This window comes from Danio rerio, chromosome 8 (assembly GCF_049306965.1).
Source record: "Danio rerio strain Tuebingen ecotype United States chromosome 8, GRCz12tu, whole genome shotgun sequence".
Classification (NCBI taxonomy): Eukaryota; Metazoa; Chordata; class Actinopteri; order Cypriniformes; family Danionidae; genus Danio; species Danio rerio.
In genome coordinates this window covers 27,810,921-27,831,360 of record NC_133183.1, presented here as the reverse complement: position 1 = coordinate 27,831,360, position 20,440 = coordinate 27,810,921, and the positions used below count along the sequence as shown (strand labels likewise).

Below are 20,440 nucleotides of genomic sequence, written 5' to 3'. Positions count from 1 at the left end.
AGTCACTTTTTTCTTTTAAGATCTAATCGATATTCATAAGTTCCATTTTGTTCATAAGCACACACAATAAATCAAGCTCTCCTCTGATTCACTCACATCTGACCATCAGTTTATGCAAGTTCAGTCATATAAACTCATTCTCCTTGATTAACATTGACTGTCTGCAGTGTGGTCCGAGCCATCATAACCAGGGACACATGAGGGTGCGCGATGTAGAGGGAGATTATGGGAGATGTAGTGGTTTAGGGGCTGTAGAGCACAATGTAAACACCACAGAGAAGAGAATCCTTAAAGATTACCACCATAGAGCAAAAGTACACCACAGACAAGATGCTTATTACCATCACAGCATGTTTAACTTATAAATTCATTAAACGTTTACCATTCGCAAGCCAAAGTAAACATGAAAGTGTTAGCCGGGAAAAATGTAGCTGTTGTGCATCTTCTAAATACTTCAGAAGGCCTAGAAATAAACAGATTTCACAGCTCTCCAACCGTTGAACAAAACTGGACATGCACAGTTAAACAAATTACGTAAACTGAGCTGTTTACAGATTAGCATGGCGCTGGACAATGACTAGTTCTGTTCTGAGACGCTCGCTGATTTGATAAAGTTCCAGTCAGATATGGAAGCTGTTCCTGATTTGTGATTATTGTTGGGTTTTGTGTTGCATTCGCGTGGACCTGCTCACTCTTCAATGTAGTCGTCTGATATCTGAGATGAACATTAGAATATGCGTGGGTTTTAAAAGGTATATCTTACAGATATAATGTGAGTTATAAGATTATAGTAAAACGTCGGTCAGAATGAGGATTCAGGAATTGTTTATTCTATGCAAAGGCTTTGTTTACATAGACTGATTGATAAGAAACCGGTTTCTGTCTGATTGTGTGTCTGTGTGCGTGGAGCGTATGTGCGTACTGATAAACTTTGTTCCATAAATCAGGAAAGTTGGGGCATATGACACACAAACACACACACCTACGTATATACACACATACAATGTGTCATATGTGTAAATTATTTTTTTAAAAGATGCTCAAGCTTATCTTGAAGTCTTATTTAATTAGATATTTACTTAAGCTGTTGATGTGTGTGTATTACTTACGGAGTTTGTCGAAGTGTGTCTGTATGCCGTCAGGTCCTGGTACAGAGCAAACGATACGAGCTTTCTGAAAAGTGCTCCATTTATTAACCAAACTACGCTGACCGCCAATATCATTCTAGAAAAGGACAGAAAGAGAGATGGACACACTGAAATAATACCAGAATATTTGTTTTTTGATTATTTTTTTAGGTTTACTCTAACTAAAACTACATATTTTATGACTTTAAGGATTTGCAGAATGTAGCACAGATATTGTTAAAATATTATTTAAATATATATTCAGATGTATTCTGATGTTAATAAAATTTATTTTGAACATGTGGCCTGCTAATATCATGTTTTTGGGCATGTCACCATATGGCATTATGTTTAACCCCAATAATACCACATTTTTTTGTACATGTAATAGTTTAATACCATGTTTTACCTAATACTGTATGTCCAACTAATACCACATGTTTAGATATCTGCCCTACTAATACCATGTTTTTAGAGATTTGCCCTGTTAATACCATCTTTCTTAGACATTTGTTCTGCAAATACAGTTTTTCTTTACACGTTTTTCTAATACCATTTTTTTAATATGTTCCCTGCTAACACCATAATTTTTTGCACATGTAAATACCATCAATACTGTGTTTTAGGATTGGGTTCTTTAATGCAGATATAAATACTGTGGTGTATTTTTAAGGTAATCATATTTTGTATGACACACACACAAACATACATGTTTATATACACACACACACACACACACACACACACACACACACACACACACACACACACACACATATATATATATATATATATATATATATATATATATATATATATATATATGCTGCAAAAAAAGTAATTATATTTCAAACTGAAAACAACTTATCCCATTGGTATATTGGTTTTTAGCTTGTTTTAAGAAGAAGAAACACTTGATTTTTTACTTGAAAACAATACAATATTAGCCATTATGCCCTACGTTCAAGTGAAATGTATGTCATGCTGCCCCCTCATGCTGGAATATTCTTCTGTCTGAACTGAAAATATCTAAGCTCATCCTGATTAAATCAAACAAACAACATATTTCAATGTATGTGGTATTTATATAATGTAATGTGGTATGACTGAATAACCAAACTGTATTTTATATAATTGTTATTGATTTATTTTTTGCATAAGTCATGTGTTGCAGACATCGTAGCCAGGTCACCCTTGTTAATGAGATCTCGATCTCGATCTTAATGGGTTTTGAACTGGTTAAATAAAGAAACATAATAACAATAATAATAATAATAATAATAATAATAATAATAATAATAATAATGTATACACTGAAAATAAAATGTAATTTAATTTAAACAAATAAATAAAATTTTGTAATGTTCAACTTTACTTGCTAGTTTAAATTCAACCCAAATAAATTGTTTACAATCTCTTTTCTTAAAAACAAGTAATTCCAAGGAAGTATCTTTGAATAATTTTTTGAGTGTACTTGTCTAGAAAATGTTTCTTTATTTAAGAATGTTTAAGATATTAGGACAAGAAATAAGACAAAAGTAAGAAAAGCATTCTTCAGTGTAGCGGTTCAATGGCATTAGCACTTTAGCACAATACTACTATGGTACTTTTGTAATGCTACTATTAATAATTCTTCACAGTCAAAATTACAGTATGATTTCTCATTTTAAAAAAAAAATGTGTGCTTAAACTCTTAGAATTATTACTACATTTTTTGGTTTTATCATATATAATTATGTTTATATATAATTTACATACAATATTATAATTATATACTCATACATGCAATACATTTTATAGTTATGTCACCCAGGACTTCCTATCAGATTCGCAGAGGTGGCCAAACAGGCAGAGGGACACACAAGTGCAGTCGGGCACGTAGGAGCACACTGCTAGATACCTTACAGACGCGGGCCACTCTGGAATACAGGACCTTCCCAGCAGCCCCTTCTGCTTCCTGAGCGCGCTCAGTGAAGAACACGTAGACTTTATCATCCTCCTCGTTATCACTCTCTGACATCGCTGTAACATGCACAAATTCAGCGCCTGCAGAGACAAAAATACTGTTAGCTAACACATGAATCTGTTTTTGCGATTGCATTCCCTTGTGTTTAACTGATAGAGCGCACTGTCAACAACATACAGTGTGTATTTTCATTAGTGCTAAGAGTGTTAGCTGAGGTGAATGTGTACATTTACACATGTGTCACCTTGCAGCCACGTAGAGTCGTATTGTTCGGTGCGAATCACATGTCGCTCCCCCAGACTTCGAATAAACGCAGTATCATGGCTTAGAAAGTCAGATGAGATGCCTGCGTACAATTCTCCGTCTGAAAAAGAAAAAAAAACAGACACACATACACAGAGAGATTTAGATCAGAGTTACACTGGCATGTTCTTACACAAACATATAAACTGCAGACAAACTGTAAACATGCCGTCTCACCTATGATGGCGGTTGCTGTTCTCTGGTGAGGGTCGAAAGGACATTTTCCTCTCCCTGATTCAGTGTCTTCATCCTGCAGTGTTTGCTCCTCAGCCTAAAAAAAAGGTTGTTCAGTTGTTCAAATGATTTTATTTCTACATGTTTTTGTAATAGTTTAAGCTTGTTTAATTCTTTAGTTATTTATTTATTTTATTATTTCAATATTACAATGTTTAGCTTTATTTACAGTATGTTTGCATATTCTCAAGGTAACTTATTAATTTTAAATTGAATTTAATTCATTTATTTTCCTTCGGATTAGTCTCTTAATCAATCATAGTGAAATGAACTGCCAACTTATCCAGCATATGTTTTACACAGCGGATGCCCTTCCAGCAGCAACCCAGTTACTGGGAAACACCCATACACTCTAACATTTACACACACTACAGTCAATTTTAGTTTATTCAATTCACCTACAGCACATGTCATTGGACTGTGGGGGAAACCAGAGCACCTTGAGGGAACCTACGCAAACACGGGGAGAACATGCAAACTCCACACAGAAACGCCAACTGACCCAGCCAGGAATCGAACGAGCAACCTTCTTTCTGTAAAGCAACAGTGCTAGCCGTGTTTTTTTTTTTTTTTATAAATATTTAACAGTTTGTATCTGTAACACTTTTGTTGTTAAATGCGAAAGGATGGTATAATTAACTCATACAATAATGCTTTGAAACAATAAAATAATTATAAAAATGATAAAATAATGATCTGAAATATATATTTTTTAATAAATAATACAAAAATGCTACAAGTGGCAACATTTTAATATTTAATTTGAAAGAAATTTCATCAGTAAATTAATGAATAAAACAAAAATGATGCTTTACTCAAACACAAAACTATAAATCACAAATCCAAAGAAACTGAATTTTCAATTTTTCATATTTTATATTACTCATTTACAGTGTTAAGGTAATGCATTACAAGAAACAGGAGTTATGTGATAATTTTACTTTTCTGAGTAACGAGTGAAGTAATGCAGTACTTTAAAAAAGTAATATATTTGAGCTGCTTTTTAAAAAATTGTAATGTGAGTTACTTTTTGGTTTAATTAATTAGCTTATAAAAAATTAGGGCACACTTTATTTTGAATTTGAATTTAAGTTACATTGAATCTACATGCCATTTTCATTAGATTATAAGTAGACTGTTAGCTTGGGGTTAGGGTTAGTGTAAGTTGACATGTACTTGCAAAGTTTCTTATAGTCAGTTAAATGAGCAGTATCAACAGATATTAAGCAGACAGTCTACTAATACTCAAATGGACCATCAAAATAAAGTGTTACCAAAATAAACAGCTGAATTAAAAACATATTAGACATTACATTAAAATGAACATAGTCACGCTGAATCCCACATTCAATGAGAGAATGCAGAAACAGGCAAATACCAAGATGGCAGAGCCTTACATTTCTGAGATGGAAGTTTTCTCAACATTCTAAATGGTTTAAAAAAAGGGAAAAGAACATTATAGTCTCAATTGACAGTAATTTTACTCCAATAAGACCAAAAGTACAAATGTAGCAAACACATTGCTTTACACTTCCGTTAATCTGTATATATGGCATATAGCTCGAGGGTCAGGAAGTTATCAGAAGATAAGATTATCCTACATTATTATATTTTGATGTTTTCTTTCATGGTAAGCGAAGGCGTAGGCTATATGGTGCATATCAATCTCAGAGCTTCTTTACTTAAAAAAAAAGAAGAAAACAATCCTGCAAGTTATGAAACATTAAGTCTCAGCCAGTAACTCAAAAGTAACATAAAAAGTAACTAAGTAACTAAGCTACTTTTTTGGGGAGTAACTCAATACTGTAATGCATTACTTTAAGGTAACTTTCCCCAACACTGCTCATCTATAATAACTTCATAGGCACACTTTATTTTATTCTACAATTTCTGCTATTACTATATACTATTGTATGCCAGACCATTTACTGTGAATTTAAGCTCAATAAACTACTAATGTGCTGCTTATAATTAGTGTAGTAGTTGGTTTTGTGTATTATACAGTAGAATTATGGATGTAAAATAAGATCATACTTTATAAGTACTAATAAATAGACAATATCTTATTACCGGGCAGGTAATAATCAGTAGTTAGTAGTGAGAATTGGTACTTAAACAACAGTGTTACATTTTTAATATCTATTTGACACTTCCTTCTAAGTTACTTAGGGAATGCTGTATGTCCTGACAAATATAGTTATTTTGTTTTTACCCGGAGGAAGAGGTTGGTAGGGATGAAGGCACAGCGAGGGTTGAACGCTCCAGTCCCACAGGCATAAAGGTGTGTTTGGTTATACCGCTCTAACACACGCAGAAAGTTAGCACAGTCCATCTGTGACATGAACAGGAAACTATCAGTCATGAACAACGTCTGCTTATGACACTATTTGGCCTTTAAGAAATAAAAAGTCCAGACTAAAACAGAAAATTAACTGAAAATATTTTATTTACTGTGATTAAACCATTCAGAAAAAGACTTTTATTATACCTCCAGGGTTTTTCCAGCCATTGTACAGTCCTGGATCCGATCTGGATTTGCAGGCCAGTATATCTGAAATACAAGACACATGGTGAAAAATTTGTTGCACAAGTGTGCTTAAAAAAACTCTTAGTCATTTTAAATGTTGATGCATTTGCTGATTTCATCATGTATCATGTGAGGAATTACAGCTGGATGCCAGTCTGGAATTGCTCAGATTAAATCATTATGAATACACACTTAGTTATGTAGAAAAGCAGGGATGGGCTCTTATTATACACACTCGTTGTCACACATGCAGAAATACTCACGTAGGCTCATTTAGGCAACATTAGAAAAAAGTGATCATGCAATAAATTTTAGTTTTCATATTAATTTAAAAAAGGCTGGATTAGGTTTACTGGGAATTGGTGAATGGAAGCATTCTTGTCCATTTTTTATGCCATTAAATAAAATAAAATCATCACTTTATGTAATAAAAGAAAACAAATGGTGAGCAGAGACATCTACCTTTATAAAATGTATGAAAAGTACATGGGCTTATACAGGGATGCCATAGAAGAACCATTTTTGTCTCCCTTGAAATCCTTTCAAAATGATGAAATGATGCCAAGGTATCCATAATCCTGGACCAGGCTGTATCCTGAGCTAATGCTGTGGTGGTCATGGAGGAGCGGAGAGTGCGAGACTGATTCCTGAAAGACCACGGTGAAAGTCAAGACTCCACTTTACCAGACTTGGGCAAATCCGCCTCTCCTTTCACTCAGCCCTGAAACCCCAACTGGGCCCTCTTTGGCCCAAGGTATTCGCCGAGCTGAAAAAAGCTGGCCGCTGGCCCCAAGAAAGCCCCGCTTTGGCCTGATAAGGCCACAAAAGTGACAGTGGAAACACGACTGGCCCTGGCTTGCTCGCTTTAAGTGCAATAGTGGAATTGCGGCTATTGATCCTTTGGGCCTGCCTGAACACCCACCAGTGGCCTACTAACACCTGCATTTCTCCACAATGGATGTCTAGCATTTTCCAGCCTCTGGTGCCTGGACTGCAACTCTGCACAAGAAGTTTGGCAAGAGGAGAAATGGTCGTGCCCAACAGAGCCTGGTATCTCTCAAGTTTTTTTTCCCCTCACTTTCATCAATTGATGAATTTTGTTCCTCCCCACTGCTGCCACTGGCTTGATTGGTTTAGGACTTGTGGAGGTGTGCATCAATGGATGTGATCTTCAGTGTTTGGACTTTCAGCAGTAAAATCAACCACACTGAACTGAACTAAACTGAACTTCAACTCTGAAAACTGGACTGACACAGTTTCAATGTACTAAAATGTCTATGTTAAGCTGCTTTGACACAATCTACATTGTAAAAGGGCTATAGAAATAAAGATGAATTGAATTTCAGTGGTCAGTTCTTAAACTAATATATTTTTTTTATATAAACAGCTGTTTTCCACAATAAAGGACTTTTTGTGGAATGTAAAAGGTGTAATGTAACATGTACAATGGTCTTATTGCGGAGTTTTACATTTCCTGAGCGTAAGAGACCATGCTTTTATTGTACGGACAATATCAACATGTTAGCATTTTGTTACATTGTTGAGTATATAATGACAGAATATATATTGTTGGGTGAACTGTCGTTATACTAGTGAGTGTTAGTATGTGTGTATGGGTGTGGGTGTGTGTACATACCTTGCGGGGGTTCTGAGTAATATCATCCAGACTTGTGGACAGCAGATGGTCCTTCATACCGATGTAAAGGCGGCGTCCATCTTCATCCGGCAGCAGAGAGTTCAGATCGCCAGCAGGCATAGAAAGAGACACGAGTCTGCCGCTGCGCATCAGCTCTGAGACAGAGAAACAAACAGATTTGTTACTTTAGACATTTGTGTTATGATTGAAGACACTTTTGACTGATCTGAGTTCAGCTTGTAAGCATAATTTCTGCTTCTAATCGCGAATCATCCTTTAAATCTGACAGGCCAATAAAGACAACGCAATTTAGCTTTATTGCTTTGTACTGGGAAAAGAAGATCCATCCCACTTCTACTGAAAAACCTTGGAAAATGTATCCTCTTAGTTTTTTACACACTTTCAATATGAAATAACACAATATAAATATAAGAATATGAAATTTAAAAAAATGTAATAAATTTCATAATATGGTCTACAACTCCTGCTTTACACTGTAAAAATATTTGTTAATTAAGAGTTTCTGTATTTTGTGTTTTTCAGTTATTTGTGGTTGTGAATTGCATTATGGGACCTTGATCTCTGCACTTTTTTCAACTTTTGATGTTGAAAATTCAACTCTATAGTTTAGCTAAATGACTTTTATTGACATTTTAGTAGTGCAAAATAATATCATGTATAAGAAATAATATATACAGAGAAATAAGTCTGTAAAATAACAGAAAAAGGGTTCTGTACCATAATATACAACACCAACCCAGACAACATATCACTTTAAACCAGGGGTGTCTAAATGTTTTCTTATAAGGGAACGAAAACCAAACTTGATTGAGGGCTGTGTAAATATACCAAACTGTATTACATTGATGTTGCTATGAGTAATTAATAACGTTTTAAAATAACTAGAAATCCTTACTTTATATTAACTAATGCAGTATTTTTATAATAAATTAATAACACAACAAAAACAATCCCATTTATAACAGAATAGAGTTCAATGCTGAATATACAAGTCAAGCTGCACCTTGTCTTGCTGTTCCACAGATTGACAGTATTTTTGAAAATAAGAATAATTTACAATATTTCATTGAAACAAAAGAATCAAAAAAGGTCATGTTATATTAGAAAATGACGATCTCAGTTAAAGGCATTCGCCCCACTCTCTTCTCTGATTGGATGGTGGGCCAAATCAAACGTTACCATGTGCCAACTTTGGCACAGGGGCCCTATTTCGGGCATCTCTGCTTTGAACTATTAAAAATGTTGATGAAGGTCACTTTTTGCAACATTTTTGGTTAAAACTTGTCAAAATATTACCAAGATCTTATAATGAGATTCAAAAAAAAAAAAAAAAAAAGATGAACTACAAAATACGGAAAACTGCCTATTTACTGCCTATTTGACTTTTTACAGTATATATCCCAAATGTTATAAAGATATACAATAGCTTTGATGGACCAAAATTTGACCACAATTTAAAACATTATTTGCTGGATAAAAACTGAATTATTTCAACCTATCTTTTCCAATTACTGTATCCAACCTGGGATTTTCCTTTCCAGACTCAAAATGCATAATAGAAGAGTATTAAATGAATGAACATAACATTATTCCTGATTGTTTGTGGATGTCAGTTTACTGTATTTCACTATTATTTAATGCCCATTGTCAGTAGATCACTCACAGAACTTTCCTTACCCATCAGTGCTTTCCCATTTAGTTAATCTGGCCCCTGGAATATAGTGCATGACTCATATGAGCCACGTTTATGAGGCTTTTATAGTTGTTATTAACAACTGAAAGTTCCAGGCCACTGGAGAGAGCATTACTAAAAACACAGCCATTGAGTAAACCACCAAATTACAATGAACTCAAATAAACTTATATTTGGGCCAGACAGACTCACCTTTGGTCAGTATAACCTGTTCCAAAAATCTGAACAGCTGACGAGACAGACGAAGAGATAAAATAACCCACGAGATGAGTAGAACAGACAAAGAGACTGAAAACCTGCCCTGAGAATGATGGGAAATGAATTCATCGATGTGAGAATGTAGCGTCATATAGTAATACATCAAAAACACACTCACAGACAATTAACATACGAATTGCATTGGTTTCTCTTTATAGATTTGCATGTTTATCTCTAGTTGGAGGTTGTATTCTCTCACTTATTCACACACACAAAAATTTCAGCTGTCGTGAAAGACCTAAACACAATCTGCCACAGCCTGCAACCTCATACACATTCCTGGCTTTTCCCAGCAGCACCAGTTCTACTCATTGCCCCTTTCCTTCGGGGCAGTTGCTGTGGCAACAAGGGTGTTTATGTTTATGTGTGTACTGTATGGTTATGCGAGTGTGTGTGTAGGGGGGGTCAGGTTTTGCCTATTCTTGAATATTGCATCTAGTAAAAAAAAATTGATCCTACACAGAGCAGCTGTATAGAGTGACAAGTTGTCCCATTTACCCAGGACAGTCGTGCATTTCAGCTTTCAATTTTTTCAAGATTTTTCAGTTTCCCATTCCCAAAACTTATTGTCATATACTTTACCTTTTCAAATGATTTATAGTTGCTGAGCACTAATAGCTTTTGTCATGTGAAAATAGCCCAATCAATGATCACTGAGTACAGTGTGTCTAATCCTGCCCCTGATGTCCGGCATAAATTAGACCCAAATTAAGCCTGAACCAGCTAATCATATCCTGCTAGTCAACCTGTTCTCATTCGGGGAATCTTCACTGCTTTTTGTTTGTTGCTAGATCAGATACAATTGTTGTTAATGAGAATCATTTATACTATTTATTAAATTTCCCATTAATTGTATTTTATTAACCCCTATCTCAACCCTAAACCCAACCCTACAGTAATGTAAAAACAGTAGTTGTATGGAGTATTATTAATGTTATTTATTAAATTACCTAATAAATTATATTTTAATAACGCCTACCTCCACACCAACTCTAAGCCCAACCATCACATTACTGTAAAAATATTAATTATTCTGATGCAATATCACAAAATGATGCTATATTGATGTGTGTATCCAGAGCTGTATCCTGTCTAGACTTTACCCCAGCTTTTTAAAATGCGTTTCACTCCATCAAAAGACATGAGGAAAGTTTATATGGATATACTCTCAACCCTTTGTATGTACATCCAGCTACTATCATAATGCAATGCGACTGTGACGGCACAACAGCGACATGCATTCAGTGTGTAGTTTGCAAGTGTTCAAGGGATTATAGGGTGTTCTATTTAAACTTATTCAGATGTTCCTCTAGTAGTGGGCACGTCAACGAAAGTCAACAAAATGGGAGGAAGTTGGCAAGTAAAGGGGATAAAAATTTGAAATGGAGTGCAGACATACTAGAAACTTTCAACCAGGTGTTGAGGAAGTTGGAGCTATACTTTATAAGACAGTAACCAGGTTTGAACACCCCTACTTAGTTTATTATGAAGAACAAAACAATTATCCAATTTATAAAGGTCAAGTTTCACCCAGCATCACATCCCACCAGTTTCAGTGTTAGTGATAGAGTGCGCAGTGAGATAAAGTCAGACATGAAAGCAAAGTACTAAAGTTTAGGGATGTCTCCCTTTTTCCCTTCCCAATACCGATTCCGATAACTAAGCTCAGGGTGTCAGTGATACTGAGTACTAATCTGATACCTAAGTGTGTAATTGTAAAAACAGTTTTGTATACTACTGGCTCTGTATAAATTAGCAGAATTATTTAATGGTGTGCTTCAGACTTCATTCATTCATTCAGTCATTTTTTTTCAGCTAAGTTCCTTTATTAATCAGAGGTTGCCACATCGGAATGAACCGTCTGCTTCAGACTTAATTAATAAAACTTAAATACTAAATAAAACATTAACAAACCCATACAGTGAACTAGGGTACTTTTAAACAAGATCAGCCACAAAACAAACAACATAAACTGACAAAAGTTAACAATATAACTGTATAAAAAATCTGTGTAAAGTATTAAGAAATATAAAAATGTATATGAATAATACAGAAAAATTACCAAAACTTTATAAAATATTATAAAATAATTCAAAACTTCCTGTAGAAGAACTGACTCCGGGTTTGCAGTGTTAAGCAAAGCTAGTGGGCATATGTCCCATTAAAAAAGATGATGTCGGATCTGTTTATGTTTTCAAATATATACCAATATTGTGAAGGTTTTGACATTAATATTGGTGAGTATTTGAAAACAAAGCATTTCAGATACTGGTATCAGTATCGAAACAACCCTGCTACAGTTACAGCAAAAAAAAAAATTTAATTAACATTAGAAGGTTGACAAAAACAGCACAACTTGATGAATATGTATTTTAACTTTAGAACAATGTCAATAAAACATTTTGTAAATGTCACGGAACACATTACATTTATCTCAGGAAAACCAAAAATCTGTACCGAAAACTCATTTTTTAGGAATTAAGTAATTTATATGTGTGTTTTTACTGGTTTATGTCGTTTACGAGGACACACATTTGTACAATGACATGGGTATAACCTAGATATTACAATGTTGAGGTCAGTTATGAGTACATGCCTTGTGTAAACCCACATAATTTAAAATGCTTAAGAATTATACATAACAGGATCTTTGACATTAAAAACTAGTCACAGGTTTTGAAAATAAATAGGGTTTAGGGGTAGGGTTATGGTAAGGAAATATATTGTTTTTTCCCCAGTAAAGCCTTTGTAACACGTGTGTGTGTGTGTATGTGTTAAATTCACTTGAATTACGGGCTGATCTTCCACCCGTCTTGTGTATGTTTAACTGGAAGTATGAATGTTTATGAGTAGGTGGTCTAGAATCTGGTGGTAGCCTTAAACTGTAATCAGTTTGACTCATGACCTTTTCAGTCATAAACTAAATTAGACAAACTGTGAGACATTCTGATGGTCTTACACCATATTGATGTATCCACAACTGTCTTTTTCGCAAAGTGAGCCACAAACCCTTCTGTCCATCATTCTATGGCCAGCTGAGGGTATATTTAGCCACATGCAGAGCTAGTGTTGTATATTTAACCACGCCAAGCTGTGAGTGTATATCTGAACATTAGATTAGTTCAGTCATGAGAGGGACTGATGTGGGATTACTCGATTAGCACAAATGTGTGGCGTGTGACACAGCTAAGAAACATTATACATACTTAAACCACTCTAAATATATTCTGAGTTATTTCAAGCCAAATTTGGGTAAAATATGGACAAATATGGACCATATTCTAACCATATTTGCATTTTTAGATTGACTTTTAGAAACACAAAATGGCAAATAACATAACTTAAAAATGTCAAATATATTCATATGAACATCATGATAATGATTAAAATCATTAGAGATCAATATTTTACTTTAAAACACCAAGAAACAATTACTTTATATTTACTTTTTATCTATCAGTATCACCTTTTTTAATTTAAAACAGGCTTCACACACATTTTTTTTACTAAAATGCCATGATTTTACCTTGGCTTTTTCGAGACTTTTAAGTAAATTTTCACAATCTTTCATGCAATGTCTACATATGTGGTAAATAATAAAGAAAAAATTTATTACAGAATATTGTAAAACTTATTTTTAACCATGTAAAATGGATCGAGATAATGCTTATACAGCACTTATAACAACCCAGGCCCATTCTGAAAAAGTACCCATATTTACATTTATGGAGAGCCCCAAATACGTCCCAGTTTGTTCACGTTTTTTTTTTTTTTTTGCACTTTTTGTTTTCATGAATACACCAGAGGCTGCTGTGTATGTTTTTTGAGATCTTAAATTTCTCTCATGAGTGTTAATCGCGCCTGTTCTTCTCGTGTAAATCCACCAGAGGCTGTTGTCGACTGACTGTTTGACGGACCGATCAACTGACCGACCCTCCTCCTTCCCTATACCCAACCAATAGTGCTTTCAAAAGCACAGATCGACCCACCCACACATTTCCCTAAACCCATCCCACATTGTTTTCAAATGCAATCCAGAAAAAAAGAAGCCTGATTTTTACCATGTTTTCAGATTTTACCACATTCTCACCCTGTTATTAACTTGTTTATTTTATTTTTGGCTTTTGTTTTATCTGCTTTTAAAAACTGTTCTTCGCCAGACTCGAGCTCAATTATTGCACTCAACTCTTCTCTGCATTTCAGGTCAGCCGATGAACACTGCGAGCCACTGGAAAAACTAGTAACAACGGGAAAGCCATCCATGTGAAGGTAAGCTCAAAAAGGAAAAGCGCCATTCGTTGTAAAGACAAAATGCAACCATACATACTTCTAGCTACATAATTTGCCATCTCCAGAAATGTATATAGGGCTACGTTTTCAGAATGAGCCTGTGTTGACTAATAATGTGAGAGTATGTGACTGGCCAAGGACAGAAAAGAAGTAAAGACAACTAACCTATATTCAAGCATACAGATAATTGTTAAACAAATGTCCTTGACTTTTATAAAACTTTGTGGCTTTTTCTGTTTTTTCAAAACTTTTCAAGGCCTAGAAAATGCCATGTCAAAATTCCATGACTTTTCCAGGTTTTCCATGACTGTGCGAACCCATCAATATTTTGCTATAAGTTGAATTTCATGTTTGATAATGATTTGTGCAATGTCCAAAGTTAAAATTAAAAAATGTAATAGGATTCCAAATGTTTAAATAAAATTATTTTAAAAAATCACCCAAATTATTCTTTACTAATTATGTCATCAACACACCAATATATTAATAAGTGATTGTGATATCCCCAAACATTTTCTAAATTAAAAATACTTTTAAGTCTCTATGTCTAACAAATAATCTAACATAACATTTGTATGCATTTGGCTTTCTAATGTTTTTGATATTTTTATTTTAATAGATTCTTTATGAGTTTTTTGTTTGTCTGTTTGTTTAAATTGGACCATTTTTTTGTAATTAATTAGTTTTCTTCAAATCACAAATCCTTTTTAATAAGAGTAATCATATTTATTCTATAACTACAATTTTCATGTAATTAATTCATAAATATTAATGAACTACAAGTTGTAATTAAACTACACAGCCATTCAACATGCTAAAAACTGGACAGTAAAGTTGCAGACTACTCACCAAAATAAACAACGCGCAACTATTGTAGTCCGGTATATAAACAAATTAGTCGTTTGAATCAAATAAATTGGAATCAAATCAAAGCAGAATCAAAATGGGAATTAAACCACTTGTGAATTTGATTTTGTTATGTATTTCTCTCATAGACACAAATTTTATATACCCTTTATATGTTTTAGATGTGATTCACGAGGCACATATGCTACCACTGCACGGGAATGACCAGTGCAGACTTCCTGTGCAAATTGAATGATCAGCTATTACTGCTCAATCCCCCAGTTGGCGAGTTCATATGTGTGTGGTGGAAATGTTAACAGGTGTGACTATAAGACTCAGAGCTCATGCACAAACACACAGGCAGCTAAAATAAACACACACTGCTGTGTTCTGGAATTTCTCAACTCTCCGTCAGTAAGACCCACTAACCGTGACCCCTGACCTCAGCAGAATATGAGTATATATCATAATTATAGCACTCAAATAAGCACATGCCAATTAGAGCTTAGAGATCATTTGTTGATGCACATAGTTGTAATTGCACCTTCTGTAGAGCAATAAGCTGCCAATCAAGTAAACTCGTATAAATATATATATTTTTTTTTCTGGCTATGTAAATATATGCTAAGAAGCTCTATAAAATATACTTCATAATCAATATGTTTATCGAAAAGTATTTCAGGGTCAAGAACGCATCTATTATTTAAAATATTATTATAAAAATTATATTTAACAATTGCATTTTAAAATAGTTTAGAGCAGGGGTGGCCAGTCTATCTATTTTTTTTTTTTTTACTTGATTTGTGCACCAAATTCTCTGCATTGGGGTGACAATATTCACATTTAAACAAAACCTGATTAATTTACACCATTTAATTGAAACATTTAATTTCAGTCAGCTTTTAACAACAAAACAAACAAATGAAGGGTTAATTTAAATTTGAACTTTTGAATCTTTCTCCCTCTCTTCTCAGATGGGACGGTGGGCCAGATCAAAGGATACCATAGGCCAACGTTTGCCCACGGGTCCTAGTTTGGGTATCTCTGGTTTAGAGTCTCGGAATAAATGAATATTGTGTACAGTTGTATAATTTATGTACATATTTTTGTACAAATTATGTACAAATATAGCTCTATTTCTGTCTATTACTGTGGTAGTAAAGAAAAATTTTGTGTTAATATATGCTTTAGACATTTTAGATATCAAATAATGGTTTTCTTCAGATGTATTATCTTAGAAAATAATTAGGCAAAATTATTATTATTATTTATTTAAAACTATTAACCCAAATATAATATAATATAATATAATATAATATAATATAATATAATATAATATAATATAATATAATATAATATAATATAATATAATATAATATAATATAATATAATATGAGAATGAAATTTCAGACTAGTTTAGTTGTATGCATACATTTTTTTCAGCGTAACTCATAAAAGAAAATCTTTAAAAACTATGTATGAACAACATAATGTTATGAATGTTATATTATTTGTTATGATATTAGTTAGAAACATGGTTTTATTGAGATTTATTGTTGGCCGTTGGATGTGTGTTGAATTGATTGGGTACCTTTACATAAGAAAGGATAATTAAGACTCGTTTAAAATTATTTAACACCTACAAGACAATATTTCAGTGAATTTAAGAGTTTTTAAGGCATAAATTTTTATTTTGGAAATTTAAGATTTTTTAAGACCCCTCGGACACCCTGTTAATATGATTTACTTTTTTTGTTGTTGTTAAATATGTTTTAGCAAATATATTTGTCTACATTTTCACTGATAATATTTTTTATTTTTGAGAAACTCCGGCTAGAATAAAAGCAGTTTTTATTTTTTTAAAAGCCATTAAAAGGTCAAAGTTATTAGCCCCTTTTAGTTATATATTTTTCAACAGTCTACAGAACAAACAATCGTTATACAATAACTTGCCTAATTACGCTAAACTGCCTAGTTACCCTAATTAATCTAGTTACACCTTTAAATGTCACTTTAAGCTGTACAGAAGTGTCTTGAAAAATATCTAGTCAAATATTACTTACTGTCATCATGGCAAAGATAAAATAAATCACCTATTAGAAATGAGTTATTAAAACTATTAAGTTTAGAAATGTGTTGAAAAAGAATATATATATATATATATATATATATATATATATACATATATATACCACATAGAAGACCCCAGCTAAACTGGCAGATTGCTGGGCATATTACTGAACCATTGTATGCAAAAGCACAGAACTATCAGTATAAATGTGTGTGTGCTGCTCAAGAGCTGTCATTTAGCATCTCTTTAGGGAAATCAAGCTAAAATGAGCGGGATTATAATCAACCACCAGCCGCTCCTTTACACAAACACACACTTATGCTCGTACCCTTTGGGAGTTTGTGTGAATGAAAGGGTAATTGAGTAATTAAGAGATGCAAGTCAACACACACATTCATGGAGACGTACACAGATTCATTAGGATATGTGTCTGGCCTGCTCAAAACACTTCAAAACCTTCGAAACACTTCATAACATGTGCATACAAACACACACACACACACACACACACACACACACACACACACACACACACACACACACACACACACAAACACACACACACACACACACACACACACACACACACACACACACACACACACACTATTATACTATTTTCTCTAACATACACTCTGGATTGTCCCTGATATGCAGAGAGGTGTGACGGACTAACGGCTGTATCTGCGCAGGCTTTTCTAGGTCATTGGGGAAACACAACCAGTACCAGTCTACTTAATGTCATACATGATATACTCATTTCGAAACATCCCCGTCTAATTATAGACGACTGGGAAGAAACTGGGTTAAAAGAGTAAAAAAGTTAGTGCGGGAGCAAAGAAAGATTATTTATGTGTATGTGGTTCCACATGGATAGTAAAACCTGAAATCATCAACAGTGCAGGCAGATTAATGGCTTAGAAATGATGCACTCTACAAATGGTGGGTTGTTTCAGCCCAAATTTGAACAAATTACAAACCAACCCATCTGCTGGGTTAAAATAAGACAAACAGTTTTGTTTAGTTCATGCTAAAGTAGGTTTTTACCTACATTTGGGCTGAACACAAAGTCAGTATTTTTTAAAGTGCAATAATAAAGGCGAGGAGATACAGGGGCACAGTGGTTAGCACTGTTGCCTCACAGCAAGAAGGTCGCTGGTTCGAGTCAGTTGGCATTTCTGTGTGGAGTTAGCATGTTCTGTCCATGTTCGCATGGTTTTCCTTCATGTGCTCCGGTTTCCTCCACAGACCAAAGACATGCGCTATTGATGATTTGAATGAACTAAATTGCCAGTAGTGTATAAGTCTAAATAAGTGTGTTTGGATGTTTTCCAGTACTGGGTAAGTTATCCTGGATAAGTAACATATGCTGGGTAAGTTAGCGGTTCATTCCACTTTGGCAACCCCTGATGATTAAAGGGACTAAGCCATAGGAGAATGAATGAATGAATGAATGAATGAATGAATGAATGAATGAATGAATGAATGAATGAATAAATGAATGAATGAATGAATGAATGAATGAATGATAAAGGCCAGAATGAAAATTAAATGCAAAACAGCACTTGAGATGGATTGCGAAATACAAGCACCTCATTGGAAAATCAACAGAAGTCAATGCTTAGTCAATGTCTCACTACTAGTTTATATGCACACCAGTAGAAAAATATTCATATTAATTATTATTATTATAGTGAATAAAAGCCATACAAATACAGTAACTTTAATACTTTTAGTTACTTTTAATAATTAAAAGTAAAAACTATATCAAAAACCTAAACAAAAAGATATACAGACATATAAAACACTAATTATTAACAAAACACAAAACAAAAGCACTAAAGTGTTACCTAAAATGAAAATAGAAACTACAAAAAAAAAAAGATTCAAAACTATTAATGAAAACTATGACCGCGATTCAGTATTGCCATTATATGTTATTAGTACTGTTAATAATAATCATTGCATTATCCTTAAACCACATGCATTGTGGGAGAAGAACCCTGAATAATGTCTGGTAAAAATGTTAAATGCACAAAAGGTTTGTCCAAGGGTTAGGAGATAAAAACAAATCCTATAGCTCAACAGAAAGCAAAAAACATCAGTTGCACTATAAACTACGCTTACTAACAGAAAATAATAAATACAGTACTACGCTACTGAATAAAGCATGTGTTAAATCACCCAATGATAATTATTATTTCACAATTACTTAATAAATAATAATAATAATAATAATAATAATAATAATAATAATAATGGCGGTTCATTCCGTTGTGGCGACCCCTGATTAATAAAGACTAAGCCGAAAAGAAAATGAATAATAATAATAATAGTTAAAGACACACAAATCAATGCTTATTTGATTTGATTTCAATGCTTAAAGCAGGTAGGTTGTTTTGCGGGCCTAAAGACAGAAAAACCCAAACAGCTCAATAGAAAGTCAGTGTCCTCACCTGAGTGCTGGAAGTGCAGTCGTGGCTGTGATGATTTCCATGCGTCCGTCAGAGGTGCCGCCAGTAACATTAAGCAGAAGAGAGCCAGCATCTTCCTGACTGTCTGACAAACACTCTACGAGACTCCAATGCACAGTAAACACACACACACACACACTGCTTCCTCTGCTTAAAACCAGCACAAGCACTAATGCTGTCTACCTGATGTCAGCATCACGCACCTCTGCGTAACTGTGTGTGTGTGTGTGTGTTCATGAGCAGTGCAGTGTAATTAATCCTGCTCAGGTCAGTTTTGCAGTAAAATCCTCTCTTGTTCTGGTCTTCTTCTGTTTTTCTGATATTGCGAGCTGAATTTGTCTTCTACTGCGTTCTGTCTGTTTTCTTCACTCTGTTATTGTCTTGCCCTCTGCATCTCTCTGCATCTTTTAACTCTTCATGATCTCTCTCTCTCTCCTCTTATCATTCACTCCTTTCTTTCAAACACTCCCCTGCTGGGAAGGAGGGAACTGTCCCAATTGTGCCCACCCCTCTCTTGCTCTCTCTTCCTTTCTGTCTATCCCTCCCTCCCTCCCTTCTTGTCTACGTCTTTTTTTAAAGAATAAGACAGCTGCCGAGTGTGAGCCTCTCATAGGATTCATTTGCTTAATGACTGATTAAATCTTGTGTTAGTTTTCTCTTTTCATCCCTCAACCTCACTGTCTTGTTGATGCTCTCACACACTTTAATTAAATTTAAAACAGCAGTAGAATGAATAGGAGATGAATCAGGTCACGTAAACAATTAGGAGAAAAGATCAGAAGAATAGGAAAATGAATCCCCAAATGCCCCCATTAGACTTGTAAACAGACTCACAACTCTAAGACCATAATACTGTACTTCTTCACTATGTGGAAATATCATTGAGATCATTATGGATCTGGATTATGGGGATTTGACGCCCTCTAGGGACTAAATGCGGATAGTAATCACAAGAAGTAAAATGAACCCTTATGTACTGTTGAGGATGTTTTCA

The 20,440-nt window shown here is 34.2% G+C and overlaps 1 protein-coding gene across 4 annotated transcripts in view; it reads right to left on the bottom strand.

Annotated features, from left to right (window-relative positions):
- sema3h (sema domain, immunoglobulin domain (Ig), short basic domain, secreted, (semaphorin) 3H) overlaps positions 1-19,886 on the bottom strand; it is a 45,119-nt gene extending 25,233 nt beyond the window's left edge. For 2 of the 4 annotated variants that reach the window (XM_009303983.5, XM_073909099.1), the window contains exons 1-8: positions 19,429-19,886; positions 7,794-7,948; positions 6,119-6,181; positions 5,843-5,962; positions 3,574-3,667; positions 3,338-3,457; positions 3,028-3,173; positions 1,110-1,224 (exon numbers count right to left, since the gene is read on the bottom strand). In XM_009303983.5, the coding sequence (XP_009302258.1) occupies positions 1,110-1,224; positions 3,028-3,173; positions 3,338-3,457; positions 3,574-3,667; positions 5,843-5,962; positions 6,119-6,181; positions 7,794-7,948; positions 19,429-19,519 (904 nt within the window). In that variant the 5' untranslated portion in view covers positions 19,520-19,886. The remainder of the gene's footprint in view (positions 1-1,109; positions 1,225-3,027; positions 3,174-3,337; positions 3,458-3,573; positions 3,668-5,842; positions 5,963-6,118; positions 6,182-7,793; positions 7,949-19,428) is intronic. The other 2 variants (NM_001328378.1, NM_131050.2) reach the window with 1 other exon arrangement.
- Positions 19,887-20,440: the final 554 nt, after the last annotated feature.